The sequence below is a fragment of the Nerophis lumbriciformis genome, linkage group LG17, assembly GCF_033978685.3.
Source record: "Nerophis lumbriciformis linkage group LG17, RoL_Nlum_v2.1, whole genome shotgun sequence".
NCBI lineage: Eukaryota > Metazoa > Chordata > Actinopteri > Syngnathiformes > Syngnathidae > Nerophis > Nerophis lumbriciformis.
In genome coordinates, this window is record NC_084564.2 from 29,937,614 (window position 1) to 29,957,349 (window position 19,736).

Here is a 19,736-nt window from a genome sequence, read left to right on the forward strand (position 1 = left end):
GGATCTAACATAATAGTGTGAGTGTCCAGTCCATAGTGGATCTAACATAATAGTGTGAGAGTCCAGTCCATAGTGGATCTAACATAATGGTGTGAGAGTCCAGTCCATAGGATCTAACATAATAGTGTGAGAGTCCAGTCCATAGTGGATCTAACATAATAGTGTGAGAGTCCAGTCCATAGTGGATCTAACATAAAAGTGTGAGTGTCCAGTCCATAGTGGATCTAACATAATAGTGTGAGAGTCCAGTCCATAGTGGATCTAACATAATGGTGTGAGAGTCCAGTCCTTAGGATCTAACATAATAGTGTGAGAGTCCAGTCCTTAGTGGATCTAACATAATAGTGTGAGAGTCCAGTCCATAGTGGATCTAACATAATAGTGTGAGTGTCCAGTCCATAGTGGATCTAACATAATAGTGTGAGAGTCCAGTCCATAGTGGATCTAACATAATGGTGTGAGAGTCCAGTCCTTAGGATCTAACATAATAGTGTGAGAGTCCAGTCCTTAGTGGATCTAACATAATAGTGTGAGAGTCTGCAGTCCCCTCTAAGGTTTCTCATTGTCCCATTGGGTTGAGTTTTTCCTTGCCCTGATGTGGGATCTGAGCCGAGGATGTCGTTGTGGCTTGTGCAGCCCTTTGAGACACTAGTGATTTAGTAAACATTGATTGATTGAGTAACTTCATCCTATAGTATAAAAAAAAAAGTGTTCCAAAGACTGAAAATCAGTGTGTATCTTTAAAAACTGTCACTACCGAACACATATTCTTTTCAATTATATAAACTTTTTCAGCTTTTATGCAACATATTGTGTTTTTATGAGTGTACAACTCTTCAAAAAAGGGTTTGCTAGCCAAATGCTTTCTAGCATTATTTAGTTATGGTCAAAATTAGCTAGAATTGTCACACCCGAAACAGTCAGACCCGAAACAGATGATAACTTTTCGGTGGAGACATGGTCATTTCGGTAGTGACAAAATGAAATGGAAAGTAGTTTAATCCTACCATTTTGAAATAATGTGTTCACAAAGTCTTAAAATAAGTGATTGTCTTCAAGAATCATTGTTTCAATCATATATTTAAAGCAAATAAGCATATTTTAAACGTAATCCTGTGGTTTCTATCTGTAATTGTAGAGTTTAGAGAGTATTAGTTAAATATTATTGGGCCAAATTATTATTTTAAAGTAGAACATTTTTTATATTTTGTTATTTATTTTATTTACACAGTCGTGCGCTTTAGTTCCGACCTGTTGTTTCAGTGCACTCGAATAGGGAACTGACGAGGGTTGAAAAGAAAAGATGACAGTCCATTTGGGAAAAAATCCCCAAAAGTGCCATACCGTTGATGACTTTTCCTGTTTTATCGACAATTTCTTTGCTATCTGCAGCACTCACTTTTAATTTCTCTTCTCACTCCATGCAGAGAATCAACAGGGAGACAGCAAGATGGCACAACCAAACGTGATATTTGATACTGTTACGTAATTTGCTGTTTAGCTCACCGATTATCTCCTGTTTTGCTAGGTTACCATACCACAAGTGCCTTTTTTCATGCAACCAACCATGCTTCATTCTTTCCGCTTTCTTCTGACCGACCAAACCTTTTACTGAACTCATTTTCAATTGATATCAATTACGTGTTTATCATGATATATATTGATATCGTTTTGTAGGCCCAATTGTAATTGTACTCCCACTAAGAATAATATCAATAATGTCTATCCATGCCGTGCTCATTTACATGCTTGTTTGTTTTGCTGTCGTTGTTGCAGCGAATCCGACGGAAACCACAGCAGTGACGACGAGGCCATGGACGACACCCCTGACAAAGCAGAAGAGCACGCTGCCGCCAAGGCCTCCATTATCTCGCTATCTGCGGTGAACTGTGCCCCGGGAGGTCAACTCATCCTCAACGGTTCCAGCGGCTTCCTCACAGCCTCCCAACCGTTACTGTTCAACGGAAACTCCCTCATCTCTGGGACCGGTGCCGGGGTCATCATCAATGGCCTCGGCCTGGGGGAAAGCCAGAAGGTCACCTTGGGTCAGGTGACCAATCCTCCTTTGATACTCAACGGCGCTCAGGTTCTTGTCAAACCGGACTCTCCGCCACGAGTTTCCTTGGAACAACCGGTTTCCCCCCTGGAGGCAAAGTCAAACTGTCTTCCGTCAGTGGTCTTCAGCACTAACAGTCAGACGTCCGTCATTTCTTTTCCTGCGCAAGCCAAGAGCAAAAGTAGCAACACTTTGGATTTCATCAGCGGGCCGGAGGACAACTTAAAACTAGAAAACAGCCAGAAAATGTCTTGCTCGTCTTTGTCCTTGTCTCCGTCCTCACAGAGTCTGTCGCCAACAAGCAGCCTCCCTTCTCTGGTTTTAACACAAAGCCCTCCGTGCCAGGAGAGCCAGTCCTCATCAGCAGCTCTGACCATCCCAGGTCAACACGGAGAATATGTGGTCTTTGCCAGCGCTGCCTCTCAAATAAACCCAACAAGTACGCTGGTTACCTCCAACCAATCCCCTCAGGTCCTCTCCTTGCCACAGGTGGTGCCTTCCATCCAAGGTGTACCAGTTTCCCAGCTGGCACACGTGTCCCAATGTCCCCAGCTGGTTCCAGTGTCCTCGCTCACGCCACAGAGCGCCAACTTCCATATGAGCGGACACCAGGAGGCAGTTGAAGGTTCCACGGCCATCATGTCCATCTCCCAGCTTCCCGGTAATCCTCTCCCACAAACCATCAACCCCTTGCCCGCAAAACTCCAAGCACCGCAGGTCATTTCCATCTCCTCGCCAACACAAGTGGTTCCAGTACCGCAGGCCAAAGTCTCCACAGCGGCGCAGTTAGTCCCGCTCTCCATGCCTCAGTTGGTGCCGGTCTCGTCCATCCAGACCTCCTCCACTATCTCCTTCCCCCAGGTGGTGCCGGCGAGTCCCGCTCTCTCCGTCCCCTCAGCCGGAATGCCTTTACAGATCCTGGCGTCGGCGTCGGCACCAGGTGGGATCAATCAAGGCCCCTTTAGGATAAACCAACTGAGGCCCATTCAGAATGTGGGCCCTGCAACCAGTGTGGCCTCCGGATTGCAGCTTCTCAACTCTGGAATCATTCAGCTACCTTCTGCATCTCAAGGTGAGCACACTTCCATACTGGTGTCAAATCATCACATTAATTGCGATTGATTTACAGTCATATTTAGCGCGTTATGGGCCTGATCTACTAAGATCCAAATACCACACGCTAAACAGCGGGTGCAAACTACAAAATGGTGCGTACTATTAGTGGGCGTGTTGCAGGTGATCTCCTAAGACTTTGTGTACAATTGATTTTTACTTGTTGGGGGCAGCTATTTGTGGTTCTAGGCAGCGTTGTTTTTTTATTTTATTTTATTTTTTAAAATGCACTGTAGCACTTTGAGTTTGTTTGCTCAATGTAAAGTGCTTTTACAAATAAAATCTATTATTAAAAAGTTAAAGTACCAATGATTGTCACACACACACACTAGGTGTGGCGAGATTATTCTCTGCATTTGACCCATCACCCTTGATCACCCCCTGGGAGGTGAGGGGAGCAGTGGGCAGCAGCAGTGGCCGCGCCCGGGAATCATTTTTTGGTGATTTAACCCCCAATTCAAATAATAACAATTATTGTTATTATTATTAATTGATAACTGGTGCAGACCGCCTTATTTAAATTAGGTCTTTGCTTCGCCTTTCACCATGGAAACACTCATTTACTGCACATTCATGTTATCATGTGTGGTGTTTTCCTGTGTTTTGAAACATGCGGCAGACATGTACCACTTTTTATGGGTATTCTAGAAACCGTCCTGTAGTGCATCTACTAGGGCTGAACGATTTTGAGAACAAAAATATTTTATACATATAAATGCATTAGATTGCCAAAATAAAGAGTGAAGGAAAACATGTTTCATGGTTAGATTGTCAATCAACATATATTCTTGTCTCAAGGTGCCACACATTAGAACAACATGCAATAATTTACTTAAAAAAGATTTGGTTTTAGGCAGACAGACTCGCAGCTTTTGTTTACATCATGTTCTTAAACTGAAGAAATAACCGACACCGTGTTTATAATGTCATGTAATCGTAATATAGACTGTAATAAGAATGAAAGTAACCGTTTAAAACAGGGGTGTCAAACTCAAATACAGAGTGGGCCAAAATTTAAAACTGAACAAAGCCGCGGGCCAAGGTTGAACAAATTAACCTTTTAATAGGGACCCAAACAAGTTTTGCATTAAATATTGAACAAGCAAGGCTTATATAACTTTATAGTGACATGCAAAATCGAGTTTCAAATTATAATAATAATAAAAAAATATCAATGGCATATTAAATACAATTTAAATAAAAATTGAATGCCTCTTTTCTATTTGCAGCCTTCTGAGGTAAATATCAACATTAACTTTTTCCACAGGCTAATACATTTGAAAATAAAATAATGAATAAACCAACCATTCAGGACTTTAAACTGCTCAGTTTGCAACACACTAATCTAATCTGATGTGCCCAAGCCAGATACCTGCCATCTTTTCTTGGATGCTAGTTCATTAATGTCGGGGCTCAGGCTTTGAGCTGAGGCAACCTTCATTATCGAACAAAGGTATTCCACAGTCTTGGGGGCGTGCCTTACAGCACTGCTTTTAACGTCCTCTACGAACTGTCGTCATGTCCGCTTTTCATCACTTCTAACAACGTGCCCGCCCAGTCACAAGATATGAGCGGCTTCTGTACGCACACACACGTGAATGCAACGCAAACTTCATCAACAGCGATACAGTTTACACTGAGAGTGGCCGTATAAGCAACTTTAACATTGTTAGAAATATACGCCACACTGTGAACCCACACCAAACAAGAATGACAAACACATTTTAGGAGAACATCCGCACCGTAACACAACAGAACAAATACCCAGAATCCTTTGCAGTACTAACTCTTCCGGGACGCTACAAAATACCCCCCCCCACACACACACACACCTTGTAGTGTCCCGGAAGAGTTAGTGCTGCAAAGGGTTCTGGGTGTTTGTTCTGTTGTGTTACGGTGCGGATGTTCTCCCGAAATGTATTTGTCATTCTTGTTTGGTGTGGGTTCTCAGTGTGGCGTATATTTCTAACAGTATTAAAGATTTTTGTATGGGCACCCTCAGTGTAACCTGTATCAATGAAGATCAAGTATGCGTTGCATTCACTTGTTTGTGCGTGCCAAGGCCGCACATATGATGTGACTGGGCTAGCACTCATTGGACTGGACGAAAAGGGGATGTGACGATTTTCGGGAGGGGCACTGAAATATGGGAGTCTCCCGGAAGGGTTGGCAAGTATGAGAATTAGCGGTGAATGTGGTTACCGCGGCACCGCCGCTGTATATAATCGGCGGGCCAGCTCTAGTGTTAATTTGATATTGCCTTAAGGGCCAAGTGAAATTACACGGCAGGCCAAATTTGGCCCGCGGGCCAGAGTTTGACACCCATGGTTTAAAAGGATAAAAACGTCTATTTCTCATTACGGTAGAATTGTTTATAATGGTAGTGTAATTTGAATGTCATTTAATTTTTCTTAAATAAATAAAACAACTGAACTCATTTCTGTCAGCAAAAATGTTCAATAAACATTCAACATCTTAAAGTGAATTTTTTTCCCATTTGGAAAAAACGATGCCGGGTTGTGCTTTTTTTTGGTCGACATCATGTGATCACAACATTTTTGCTCGTTCGTACCCGTTGATGGGCGTATATTTACCATCCATCCAATTTGAAGCTGAAATATTACCACAACAGGACATTTGGCTTTTTAATCATATTTTTTTTAAATTTTTGTTAATTTGCGACACTTTTCACTCATGGAAGATGCAGGCAATAACTGCGAGTATGCGTTGGAATGTTCCAGTTGCAAGAAAATGCATATTGCGAGAAGTTTTTTAAATGTTTTTATATAGGAGATATGTTAATAATACCTCCTGTTTGAAAAAATAGGTGTCGTTTACAGAATGGCAGCAGACACCAAAAACGCATCAATTCAATTTGTTTGAATCATCCCCTTAAGTCAGTGTTTTTCAACCACTGTGCCGCGGCACACTAGTGTGCCGTGAGATACAGTCTGGTGTGCCGTGGGAGATGATCTAACTTCACCTATTTGGGTTAAAAATATTTTGTGCAAACCAGTAATTATAGTCTGCAAACTATGTGTTGTTGTTGAGTGGGTGCTGTCTAGAGCTCGGCAGAGTAACCGTGTAATACTCTTCCATATCAGTAGGTGGCAGCCAGAAGCTAATTGCTTTGTAGATGTCGGAAACAGCGGGAGGCAGTGTGCAGGTAAAAAGGTGTCTAATTCTTAAACCAAAAATAAACAAAAGGTGAGTGCTCCTAAGAAGAGGCATTGAAGCTTAGGGAAGGCTATGCAGAACAAATCTATAACTGAACTGGCTACAAAGTAAACAAAAAGAGAATGCTGGACGACAGCAAAGACTTACTGTGGAGCAAAGACGACATCCACAAAGTACATCCGAACATGACATGACAATCAACAATGTCCCCACAAAGAAGGATAAAAACAACTGAAATATTCTTGATTGCTAAAACAAAGTAGATGCGGGAAATATCGCTCAAAGGAAGACATGAAACTGCTACAGGAAAATACCAAAAAAAGAGAAAAAGCCACTAAAATATGATGATTTCTGCTGGTGGTGTGCCTCCGGATATTTTCAACGCAAAAAATGTGCCTTGGCTCAAAAAAGGTTGAAAAACACTGCCTTAAGTCATCCAGCATCCATAAAATTGTAAAATGATAAAATGATATTGCTGAATAGACCTTATGTCTAATATTTTTGATTTTTGACAGTCAATCTATTTTGACAAGCATACCTAGGACGGAGCTGCGGCGCAATCGCCTCCTTTCTCACAGCCATTTCTGCGGCCTTTCCAGACGTACTAAATAAAGACGCAAAATAGCGGGCCCAAACCAGTTTTAGTCTTGATGTACAGTATCTAATTGTGTGTGTCAAGTAATTATGCTTGCATCTTCTTGTCCCACAATTGTGAGCGTTCTGATGATCAGCATATATTCTGCATTTTAACATTTATATTCTGTTGCTTCGATTAATTGTTTGATTCATGAAAATGTAGGAAATCTTGAACACATGGAGTGCCCGCAACTTGAAATACGCGGACATAGTTTCCGCAACAAGAGTGGAAAAAGCGGATATGTTTTTCTTTTTTTTAAGTTAATCCACACATCTCTTAAGTGCAATTTCAATGCTGATGATGTTCCCAAATTAGAACAAAATAATTAAAATTATGGCAAGCAGAAAAAAATGCTGTTTATTTTCTCTTTTTTCCCTAAAATATACATTTATTGATTACTTTTTTACTAATGCTTATGTTAGAAGTTCAATTTGATAAGCATGTTTTTTTATTGGAAAAAAACAATGAAGATTATGGCAAGCAAAACACTTTTAGTTTATTTAAACTTTTTCCGTATCGATGCATTGAGGCCATGAAGTGTGTTTTATGAGATTACTCGATTAATCAAACAAACTAATCGACAAGATTACTTGATTACTAAAATAATCAATTGCTGCAGCGAAATATTACAATGTACATCCATCCATTTTCTACCGCTTGTTTCTCCGACATTATATTTCAAATCAGAGCCCGCTTGTATGGAGGATATTCGTTTTAATCGCCTATGTCATAAATCACACGCTCGCATGTCTGCTGGTGGACAAAATAAACGCAAAACTCATTGGTCAATAATTTTATGTTCGGTGATTGAATAAGGTTTAAGACATGAAATAATGTTGCACATTAAACAGGCATGTGATTTTTCCGTCTAAAGTCGGAATTCAGTCTTTTTTAATCTCGGGGGAAAAAAAATAATTATCTCCCGTTTTTCCGTTTTTTTTTCCGACCCTAAATCAAGATTGGAGACGTAGTTTATATTACGCCGTAGTTGATTGGTCGATATGTTCCTTGTGACCAATCAGGACATCTGTTATGAATGATGACGTTAATAACGTCATCATTCATAATGGTTATTACCGCCATTTTCCATATGTAAACGATGTCGGTTCTCGAGAGAAAGGACGCTTTACGAGTAAAAGAAATTGATAAACATGTCAAAAATAAGTTTCGATGGGACTGGATGGAAAGGGAAATCACTGATACTGTTGGGAAGAAGGAAGTTACGACTTTGTTCGGTGATTTTATTCGGAAAAAAAGGTTTTGTGCACGTGGTGTCATGATAATATTGACTATGGATCACGAGGTTTCATGCGAAACGCCAAAAACATATGAAACAACTTGAAGCAAGGTATGTTCTATTAATGATGTTTTCATGTCTTTAAACACTGAAATATTTTCTTCAAATGGTGCTGTCTTTGTTAATTTTAGCATGTTAAATTGGTGAAAAACCAGGAGCTTCGGGGGGCGTCGCCCCCCTTGTCCCCCGGAAATTTTTTCAGTCTTTTTCATTGTGGTCAAATCACATATCTGATTAAAGTATGTGTAGGAGACGTAAATGACAGTCAGGTTGGCAACATTTCCTGCAATCCGTTTTACAAAGTTAAAACATGTAATTGTGACAAATATAAACATTTATTTGCTAAACCTTTTCTCGTCAACCAATATTGGTAACATATGCTAGAACTGTCATTGATGGCTCTGTTCTAATGATGTGATATCTGAAGCAGGGAAAGCAGCAAGTTCAACATTCAGTTTTTCCGTTTTTTAAAGTATGAACTCCAACACTTTATATGTTTTATTTGAGTTAATCAAACAGACTAAATCTGTTCAAGTAACGTTTTTTCCGGACCATAGGGCGCACCGGACTATAAGGCGCCGATGAATGGTCTATTTTTTATCTTATTTCATATATAAGGCACACTATATAAGGAGTCATATTATTATAATTATTTTTCTAAATGTAAAAGACTTCCTTGTGGTCTACATAACATGTAATGTTGGTTCTTTGTTCAAAATGTTGCATAGATGATGTTTTACACATCATCTTCAAGTCGCTTCAGGATGCGCTGTTTTGTGGGCGGTCTTATTTACGTGGCTCACCTTGGACAGCGTCTTCTCCCCGTCATCTTTGTTGTAGCGGTGTAGCGTACAAGGACGGGAGTGGAAGAAGTGTCAAAAGATGGCGCTAACTGTTTTAATGACATTCACACTTTACTTCAATCAATAACGGAGCAGCATCTCCTCATTCGCCGGAAATTTGTCCCGTGAAAAACCGTCCGACCGGAACTCTAATAACTAAAGTTCCTTGGGTGAATAATGTAAACTCACTACACCGGTATGTTTTAGCGCTTTCATGGCGAGTTTACTGACAGATATAAGTAAGAACTTTACACTACTTTATATTAGAAATGGCAACAGCGGAGGATGAATGTCACATAACAAGATAGAGAAAAAGAAGAAGCTTATCCACTATGGCGTCGGCAGGATTTATGCAGATCCAAAAATACAGATCAGCAGGTACCAAAAGGTAAGAAAAGTTGCTTTTGCATAATATTGTGAAACAAAATGCCAGATATTATGTCTTAACTTATACACACACACACCATAATAATACTCCTATGTTGAAGCACAGTACAATCCATCAAGCGGTGCGGCTTCATAGCTTACAAATGTCGCACTAAAACATTTTGATAGATTTTTGATTGCCATGTGTAATGTTCTATATTTTCAATGGAACATATAAAATATTGGTGTTGATTGGCAACACTAAATGTTCCCTAGTGTGTGAATATGAGTGTGAATGTTGTTTGTCTATCTGTGTTGGCCCTGTGATGAGGTGGCGACTTGTCCAGGGTGTACGCCGCCTTCCGCCCGATTGTAGCTGAGATAGGCTCCAGCACCCCCCGCTACCCCGAAAGGGATAAGCGGTAGAAAATGGATGGATGGATGATTACTTGAGTCGTATTGCAGTCTACACGTATCTCTTATGTGTGACTGCCATCTACTGGTCACACTTATAATTTCACCACGTACCAAATAAAATAGCTTTGAGGTCGGTAAGCACAACCAGAATTATTCCGCAGGCGCACCAGGTTATAAGGCGCACTGTCGAGTTTAGAGGGGAAAAAAAGGATTTTAAATTTGCCTTATAGTCCGGAAAATACGGCATGTTAAAAACAATAAAACTCTTTATAAAACCACTTTTTTGTTCAAATATCAAACTTTTTTTCTTACTTTTTTGTTAAACATTTGTTTATTGGATTTTTGACATATACAGTCCATAAATACAATTAAACAGGTTAAAATGTTTATCCTAATAATAATGTAATGCATTTAAATTGTTACATTTAAATATACTTTTCCTAGCATTTTTAGGTGAGATTACAAAATAAATAAGTACAGGCCATAATTATTCATGTTTTTCAATGGCTTGAAAGCACTAATAAAAATCGCCATGACAACTGATGTATTATTTACGTCCATGCTAGGTAACCTCCTCCTGGGTGGAAGCCCCTACTTGAGCGTCCAGCAAGGGAAACTCATCTTAACCATCCCGGCCGGCTTCCAACTCACCAGCCTGCCTCTAAAACCAGTTCCTGATGTTTCCACCAATGGCGTGAGTCCTGCTCTCACACTTCCTGTCGCCCCCCAACCGGAGCAGCCCACCAGCGTCCTCACAACACCCCCCATGAACTTCATCAACACGTACGCAGCGGAGAGCGGGGGCGCGACCAACCAGGCGACCGAGCTTCCTCAACCCAACACGCTGGTGGACCAGTCGGTGGCGCCCACCATGTTGAACGCGCTCTCGCCGGAGAGCATGCTCACCCTCAGTCCCATGTATGGCGGCCTGACACCCAACATGCACCTGCCCCAGTCGGCCTGGAACCCCCTGCCCCTTTCTGCCTCAGCGACTCTGTTTGACGGGCGGGGGAAAGGACACCTACCTGTAGACCCGGCTTTACTGGGCCTCCCGGGGGGCGAGTCGCTGCTTTTGGGGAGCCCCTCGCCAGAGCAGGACGCCCACTCGCCGCTGGGGCATCCTGACGATATGGACGGAGACTCCAAGATCCTGACTCAGCTTCAGTCGGTCCCCGTAGATGACGAGCTGGGCTTGTAGGTTTGTTTACCCCCAAAGTCATATGCAGTACGGTGCCTGTTGACTTGTGCTCTGGACCCCCGTCACAGCCTCCGCTGGCACTTAGGAGCTGCAGCTTTGATTCACACACATCAAATGTTACACAGTAAAGTATTTTATACAGGGACAATACCATAGATATACTTTAAAGTAGTCAGTGTACAGCTTTCATAGAAGTATAGAAATCTATCCTGCCTGTATAGCAAGTATACAGTCGGGTTTAAAAGTGTACATACACTTGTAAAGAACATAATGTCATGGCTGTCTTGAGTTTCCAATCATTTCTACAACTCTTATTTGTTTGTGATAGAGTGATTGGAGCACATACTTGTTGGTCACAAAAAGCATTCATAAAGTTTGCTTCTTTTATGAATTTATTATGGGTCTACTGAAAATGTGAGCAAATCAGCTGGGTCAAAAGTATACATACAGCAATGTTAATATTTGCTTACATGTCCCTTGGCAAGTTTCACTGCAATAAGGCGCTTTTGGTAGCCATCCACAAGCTTCTGCTTGAATTTTTGACCACTCCTCTTGACAAAATTGGTGCAGTTCAGCTAAATGTGTTGGTTTTCTGACATGGACTTGTTTCTTCAGCATTGTCCACACGTTTAAGTCAGGACTTTGGGAAGGTCATTCTAAAACCTTCATTCTAGCCTGATTTAGCCATTCCTTTACCACTTTTGATGTGTGTTTGGGGTCATTGTCCCGTTGGAAGACCCAACCTCCGGGCTGATGATTTTAGCTTGTCCTGAAGAATTTGGAGGTAATCCTCCTTTTTCATTGTCCCATTTACTCTCTGTAAAGCACCAGTTCTATTGGCAGCAAAACAGGCCCAGAGCATAATACTACCACCACCATGCTTGACGGTAGGTATGGTGTTCCTGTGATTAAAGGCCTCACCTTTTCTCCTCCAAACATGTTGCTGGGTATTGTGGCCAAACAGCTCAATTTTTGTTTCATCTGACATCACATGGACAAAGATAAGACCTTCCTGAGGAAAGTTCTGTGGTCAGATGAAACAAAAAATGACCCCAAACACACGTCAAAAGTGGTAAAGGAATGACTAAATCAGGCTAGAATGAAGGTTTTAGTCCTGACTTAAAATGTGGACAATGCTGAACAACAAATTTAGCTGAACTGCACCAATTTAGTCAAGAGGAGTGGTCAAAAATTCAAGCAGAAGCTTGTGGATGGCTACCAAAAGCGCCTTATTACAGTGAAACTTGCCAAGGGACATGTAAGCAAATATTAGCATTGCTGTATGTATACTTTTGACCCAGCAGATGTTTTCTCACATTTTCAGTTGACCCATAATAAATTCATAAAAGTGCTCCAATCACTCTATCACAAAAAAAATAAGAATTGTAGAAATGATTGGAAACTCAAGACAGCCATGACATTTTACAAGTGTACGTCAACTTTTGACCACGACTGTATGTGCAACCTTTCTTCAGAGTAGTCAGTGTACAGTACAGCTTGTATTGCAGTATAAAAGTCTATACATACAAGCTTAGCAAAAGCTGTACACTGACTACTCTGAAGTAAGGTAACATAACATGATATTAATTGGTTCGTAATATCGCGATAATGCACAGTCTGGCTGTGCTGTGCTAATTTGACAAAAGAACCTCGAGGTAGTGGCTAACGTCCCTCTACAGTGCAAAGCCACTTTTAAGGCGGCAAAAATAACATACCATTATCACTGGAAGATGAGGAATGCGACTCTACACATTATAGGAGGGAATGCCAGCAGCAAGCGAGAGCTCTTGAATGTAAACAGAGGTGGGCAGATCAATACAAATACCGACAGTAACGATACCAATAGTGTCAGTGTATGGTCGATACTACAGTGGCTGGATTGATATTTTTTTTATAAAAAAATATTTTGTTATTGTTTATGAACTCAGGAACTCTTCACACACTTTAAGGGCAAAAACCAAATTATTTAAATAAGTAGGAAATATTTTTAAGATTTAATTGATATTGCTACACGACCCTACCATGTTTTTGTCTGAATGTCAAGTATCAGCACCAATACAGCCCCTAATACTCGGTATTGGATCGATACCCAAATTGATGGTATCGTCCAAAAGTAATATAAAGTATCCAGACAATAGAAGAATAAGTGCCTATTACATTTGAAGAGAAGTATATATAAACATAACCTGTAAACAGATATTAGCAGTTAGATAGCGAGTAGATGAATAATAGTTTAAACAAAATAAAATGACACAATATGTTCTCGCATATTAGGAGTCTTTGTAAGCCAAATAACACATACCAAATACTATACAGTATCATGACATACATCTGTATCGCAGCAGGCGGCGATATACAGTACAGGCCAAAAGTTTGGACACACCTTCTCATTCAATGTGTTTTCTTTACTTTCATGACTATTTACATTGTAGATTGTCACATCAACACTATGAATGAACACATGTGGAGTTATGTACTTCACAAAAAAAAAGGTGAAATAACTGAAAACATGTTTTATATTCTAGTTTCTTCAAAATAGCCGCCCTTTGCTCGGATTACTGCTTTGCACACTCTTGGCATTCTCTCTGTGAGCTTCAAGAGGTAGTCACCTGAAATGGTTTTCACTTCCTTGAAGCTCATGGAGAGAATGCCAAGAGTGTGCAAAGCAGTAATCCGAGCAAAGGGTGGCTATTTTGAAGAAACTAGAATATAAAACATGTTTTCAGTTATTTCACCTTTTTTTTGGTTAAGTACATAACTCCACATGTGTTCATTCATAGTTTTGATGTGACAATCTACAATGTAAATAGTCATGACAATGAATGAGGAGAAGGTGTGTCCAGAATAGATATCATATCTGTAGTGTTGTCTCTTGAGAAGATACTGTAATGCAAATGTTGTCACTTTTGTACGATATTGTGCAAGGATCTTTGAGCTGGTGCAGACGACGACTTGCACAAAAGGATGTGTGAAATACATTAGTAGTTAGTCTGGGATCCACCACAAGAACTATTCTTCAGACCATCTGGGAAAGGCACAGGTCATGTTTGTTTTGTAAGATGTTCCACTACCAGAGAGGGGAGTCTTCACACTTTTTACACACGCTCCTTTTATACAAACGACAACAGAAGTGTGACGGCGCCTGTGTGAAAGCGCCAGCCTCGTTTGCTGTCGGGTTGAAAGCGATTGCCTGAGATGTATTTTGCACGCCACACCGAACACTGTCATGGGTGTGTTTACATCCGCAGTCCTCCGCGTAGTGTGTGAAATGGGAGAAATACGAAATAGCAATAATCAGCTGCTCTTGCCTTTTACACAGAAAACCTTCATCTCAATCAAAGTGTGGCGTGTAAAATAGTGATCGGACTACAACACAACAGCGTTCCCTTTCACGCAGACACTAGCCCGCCTCTAATGCTACCTCGAAAAAGGTGGAGTATTGCCGTCCAGCCGTTCTCCAAAAGCTGCAATACACAACTGATATTCATGTCAAACACTACGTTTTTCGAATCTGGTGAATTGTAGTTAATGCAGCCCAGTTGCATTCTCGCTTTTTTTCATCTATGCAATGTTTTTTAAGTGGCTCAAGTTCCAAACACTCATGAAAGCTTTACAGCTTGACCTAAAGAAGGTGCGTGACACTCAAGCCTTTGCTGAGACTCCTCCTTTTGGCGATGTGTGTGTCAATATTGATAAGTGCCTTATATTAAAGCTTATATTGTTATGTCTGCATCCAAATGGACTCTTTTGGTTGCATTGTTTTGTGTTTGTATATTTTGCACATTTTATTCCATTTCATTACAATGTTTATGCTGTGGTTGGACTCGTGACCTCCTCGTTTTCTTCATTTAAACCTCTATTAAAAAGAACCGCATGCTTCCATTTAGAATTGGTCATGTGACCTTCCACTGTCGGCGGTGGATCTTTGCAGCCATTTACGGTACACAAAAGCCCCATTTTGTTACAGTAATGAATGGCTTTTTGTGTTTTTTATTAGTGCATATCTTTGTACATTTATTCCAAAGACGCATGTATCCGTCAGTGTTTATGTGAAAGGAAAGCAGATAGGAAATGATATTCATTTTCCATTTTTTTTAACTGTCAAGTTAATGTCGATGGCGATTCCTTTTAAAGCGGTCACCCCATTTTCATCAAGCAGAATTGCGTTGACAATCATGTATTAAAAGAATTGTACTGTGCATTTATAGGACAGAGGGGATAAAGGGAAATATGACCTTCTATGAAAAAATATGCTCGTGTAGGTCTGGTGTTATGAGCCATTTATTACCAAATTACTTTGCTGATATTACGGCCTGTTGGGGCTAATGCACATTTGTCATCTGGGAGTTTTTACACATTTCACCAAAGATAATGCATTACTATTTGAAAAGGGATCACTTGTTTTCTTCTGTTTTATTGTATTAAATGCATTCTATTTTTTATATTACTGAATGATGTAATAAAGTACATTTATATGATCTACAGTCTATATCTGTGAATGTGTTCTGAGGGCCACATATGTAGAAAGTATTTTGTATATAATGTCACATGTTCTGCCAGACCGAATGGCTAATATAGTCATAAAGTCATAAGGAATACGCTTAGGTTAGTCATCCTTTAACAGGAGTGTTCTGATGTTTTAAATAAAGAGTAATGGCCGATACTGATATTAATCGGATACGATAGCAGTACACACTTGTATTATTTTGTAGTGTGGAATGTTAGAAATGGTTTCATCAACTCAGAACAATGGTAGTATGGAAAACACCAACATTATGACTGTTTTATGCTTCTGAAGTGGTGGTAATCTGCTTCACGGCGACACCTAGTGGTCACAAATCATTACATTTGGGTCATAGGTTGCAGTTAGTTGGAACGATGCGGACACATTTGTCACTGGATACTTTCTCATACGCTCCTGCCTGGGAGACTTTGTATGTGTAAATAATAAGCAGCAATCACCAAAATGATTCCTGAGCGTGGCCACCGCTGCTGCTCACTGATCCCCTCACCTCCCAGGGGGGTGAACAAGGGGATGGGTCAAATGCAGAGGTTAATTTCACCACACCTAGTGTGTGTGTGACTATCGTTGGGACTTTAACTTTAACAGTAATTATTTGATATGTTCATATTGACAAATGTGATGTTTTTAGCTCAAATAGTCTGCTCTAAGGACATGTCTAGCATCTGTGCTTAGCTGTTGTGTAGTGGCCAGCTCATAGTCGCCTATAGCCTACCACAGACCTGGGCAAATTGAGGTCAATTTGCCGGCGGGCAAATTCCCAAATAGTTTATTTAGATGTTTAAGATGTAAAGTGTAGCTGCCATTATGATGTGCAGTGATGTTTTCTAATGACCGTAAGTCTTCAACTATACTAAGTATTTCAATGGTTGGAATCTGCTGCACTTTTGCATGATATACTAGTTACTATGGTCATCTAATAAGTTACTATGGTAATGTAATTGGTTACTATGGTAATGTACAAACCCCGTTTCCATATAAGTTGGGAAATTGTGTTAGATGTAAATATAAATGGAATACAATGATTTGCAAATCATTTTCAACCCATATTCAGTTGGATATGCTACAAAGACAACATATTTGATGTTCAAACTGATAATTTTTTTTTTTGCAAATAACCATTAACTTTAGAATTTGATGCCAGCAACACGTGACAAAGAAGTTGGGAAAGGTGGCAATAAATACTGATAAAGTTGAGGAATGCTCATCAAACACTTATTTGGAACATCCCACAGGTGAACAGGCAAATTGGGAACAGGTGGGTGCCATGATTGGGTATAAAAGTAGATTCCATGAAATGCACAGTCATTCACAAACAAGGATGGGGCGAGGGTCACCACTTTGTCAACAAATGCGTGAGCAAATTGTTGAACAGTTTAAGAAAAACCTTTCTCAACCAGCTATTGCAAGGAATTTAGGGATTTCACCATCTACGGTCCATAATATCATCAAAGGGTTCAGAGAATCTGGAGAAATCACTGCACGTAAGCAGCTAAGCCCGTGACCTCAGGCTGTACTGCATCAACAAGCGACATCAGTGTGTAAAGGATATCACCACATGGGCTCAGGAACACTTCAGAAAACCACTGTCAGTAACTCCAGTTGGTCGCTACATCTGTAAGTGCAAGTTAAAACTCTTCTATGCAAGGCGAAAACCGTTTATCAACAACACCCAGAACCGCCGTCGGCTTCGCTGGGCCTGAGCTTATCTAAGATGGACTGATACAAAGTGGAAAAGTGTTCTGTGGTCTGACGAGTCCACATTTCAAATTGTTTTTAAACTGTGGACGCCATGTCCTCCGGACTAAAGAGGAAAAGAACCATCCGGATTGTTATAGGCGCAAAGTTGAAAATCCAGCATGTGTGATGGTATGGGGGTGTATTAGTGCCCAAGACATGGGTAACTTACACATCTGTGAAAGCGCCATTAATGCTGAAAGGTACATACAGGTTTTGGAGCAACATATGTTGCCATCCAAGCAATGTTACTCTGGACGCCCCTGCTTATTTCAGCAAGACAATGCCAAGCCACGTGTTACATCAACATGGCTTCATAGTAAAAGAGTGCGGCTACTAGACTGGCCTGCCTGTAGTCCAGACCTGTCTCCCATTGAAAATGTGTGGCGCATTATGAAGCCTAAAATACCACAACGGAGACCCCGGACTGTTGAACAACTTAAGCTGTACATCAAGCAAGAATGGGAAAGAATTCCACCTGAGAAGCTTAAAAAATGTGTCTCCTCAGTTCCCAAACGTGTTGTTAAAAGGAAAGGCCATGTAACACAGTGGTGAACATGCCCTTTCCCAACTACTTTGGCACGTGTTGCAGCCATGAAATTCTAAGTTAATTATCATTTGCAAAAAAAAAATAAAGTTTATGAGTTTGAACATCAAATATGTTCTCTTTGTAGTGCATTCAACTGAATATGGGTTGAAAAGGATTTGCAAATCATTGTATTCCGTTTATATTTACATCTAACACAATTTCCCAACTCATATGGAAACGGGGTTTGTAAGTCAGAGCAGCTCAGACGAGGCACCAAGCAGTGTGGGTGACACATTTTTTTCTCTAAATTTGGCCCCCTGAGTCAAAATAATTGCCCGTGTTTATTTTTTCCAAATGACTGCACTAAAATACAAGATCAAATGTGAGCTGATTGGAGGACATGTAGATATTAACTGGCTGTTCAGCTTGCACAAGTAAACACACTGCACTGCTGCTTGTATCGGAGCTTATATCAGAGGTTTTAGATGCGATATTTGTTTTTTTGCTGATATCGGAGCGATATCAATATCAGATCGGGACACTCCTATCTATCTTTAGACTCTTTTTAGTAAGGAACACTCCTGTTAAATAGATGACCAAACACTTTCTCCACGAAAAGGCAACTTACAGTAAAAAAAAACAGTCAAAACCTCACTTATTAGGCACTGCAGGTTGACTGTAAACACACATTAGGTATCATTAAAGGGAATTAAATGTAACAACCTGGAACTTTCACAGTTACGCTTCTTCCGCGTGTTAAAGTGCAGGAAAATGTACCTACATCTTCTGTATGTTTTTCAGTGTTTTTGACATTTTGCAAGAAACACAACAGTCTAAACATCTCAAGAAGTGTTTGTCCCAGTAACAAATTAAGACCATAAATTAATCCATCAGGTAGTACTTGACGCTCATTTAGTCTTTGGTAAACTTCCTTTGAGGCTTCATTTCTCTCCTCCAGTGCGGGCGGAGCGTACCTTTAGAGGCCGATGAGAACGTCGAAAGAAGTAAGTCACGAGTGCTTTTGCTTCACAGGCCAAGGTATTCTGCCAAAAACACCGCCATGATCTTGGTCAGGTTCTCCACGGTGGGTCGATGCATGTTCTCCTCCGTGTCGTCCAGCGTATGCCAGAACTTTGGGAAGGGCGTGGCAATGACGTGGAGCACGGGAACGCCTGAATGTAAAAAAAGGGGTTTGGACAGAGAAAGGTCTCATTGGCATTAAAGTGTTGCCAGTAGGGCTTTCGAAAAGACTGAAATTAGAATCGCTTTTATTGCCAAGACCAAAATATCAGAAACTTAAGTAAAAAAACACATTTAAGAAGCAAATTGATAATATCTCAAATTGAATCTGAATTTTGGCCAACACACTTGATACAGCTCTTGTATTGTGTAGATTGGGTCATGGACGGCAACCCAGAGCTCTTGTTGTGGCTCCCTTTCTTGAGTGTTGGAAATGTGCATCTTTGAGAAGATTCTCCCACTTTCTACAAGGCCATGAATGCATCCAAGCAAAGTTCTGACTGGTGAGTGGAAAAAGTGTGAGGACGTGGGAAGGGGTGTCTACAGTAGCTGTGTGTGGTGACCAAGACGTGATCTTAGGCCTCTGCGGTAAGCTAACCATGAATAAATCGGAGAAGAAAATATAGTTTCATTTTGCATAGACATATTATTTCGCCTTCACTGCCAGCCAGCTGTTTGTCGTAACAGGTAAAAAAAACAACCATAAATTATAATAAAATAAATAAAAATATATATACACAGTCCCGATCAAAAGTTTATATACACTTGTAAAGAACATTATGTCATGGCTGTCTTGAGTTTCCAATACTTTCTACAACTCTTATT

At 40.4% G+C, this 19,736-nt stretch overlaps 2 protein-coding genes across 4 annotated transcripts in view; one reads left to right on the forward strand and one right to left on the reverse strand.

The window, feature by feature from the left end:
- The window catches only part of six5 (SIX homeobox 5), a 25,169-nt gene extending 14,066 nt beyond the window's left edge, over window positions 1-11,103 (forward strand). The window contains exons 2-3 of the mRNA XM_061973035.1: window positions 1,777-3,128; window positions 10,472-11,103. Coding sequence (XP_061829019.1) covers window positions 1,777-3,128; window positions 10,472-11,103 — 1,984 coding nt within the window. The remainder of the gene's footprint in view (window positions 1-1,776; window positions 3,129-10,471) is intronic.
- qpctla (glutaminyl-peptide cyclotransferase-like a) overlaps window positions 11,071-19,736 on the reverse strand; it is a 26,883-nt gene continuing 18,217 nt past the window's right edge. For 2 of the 3 annotated variants that reach the window (XM_061973037.1, XM_061973036.1), the window contains one exon: window positions 18,344-19,063. In XM_061973037.1, the coding sequence (XP_061829021.1) occupies window positions 18,918-19,063 (146 nt within the window). In that variant the 3' untranslated portion in view covers window positions 18,344-18,917. Of the gene's footprint in view, window positions 11,198-18,343; window positions 19,064-19,736 lie in introns of those variants that run through there. The other variant, XR_009816624.1, reaches the window with a different exon arrangement.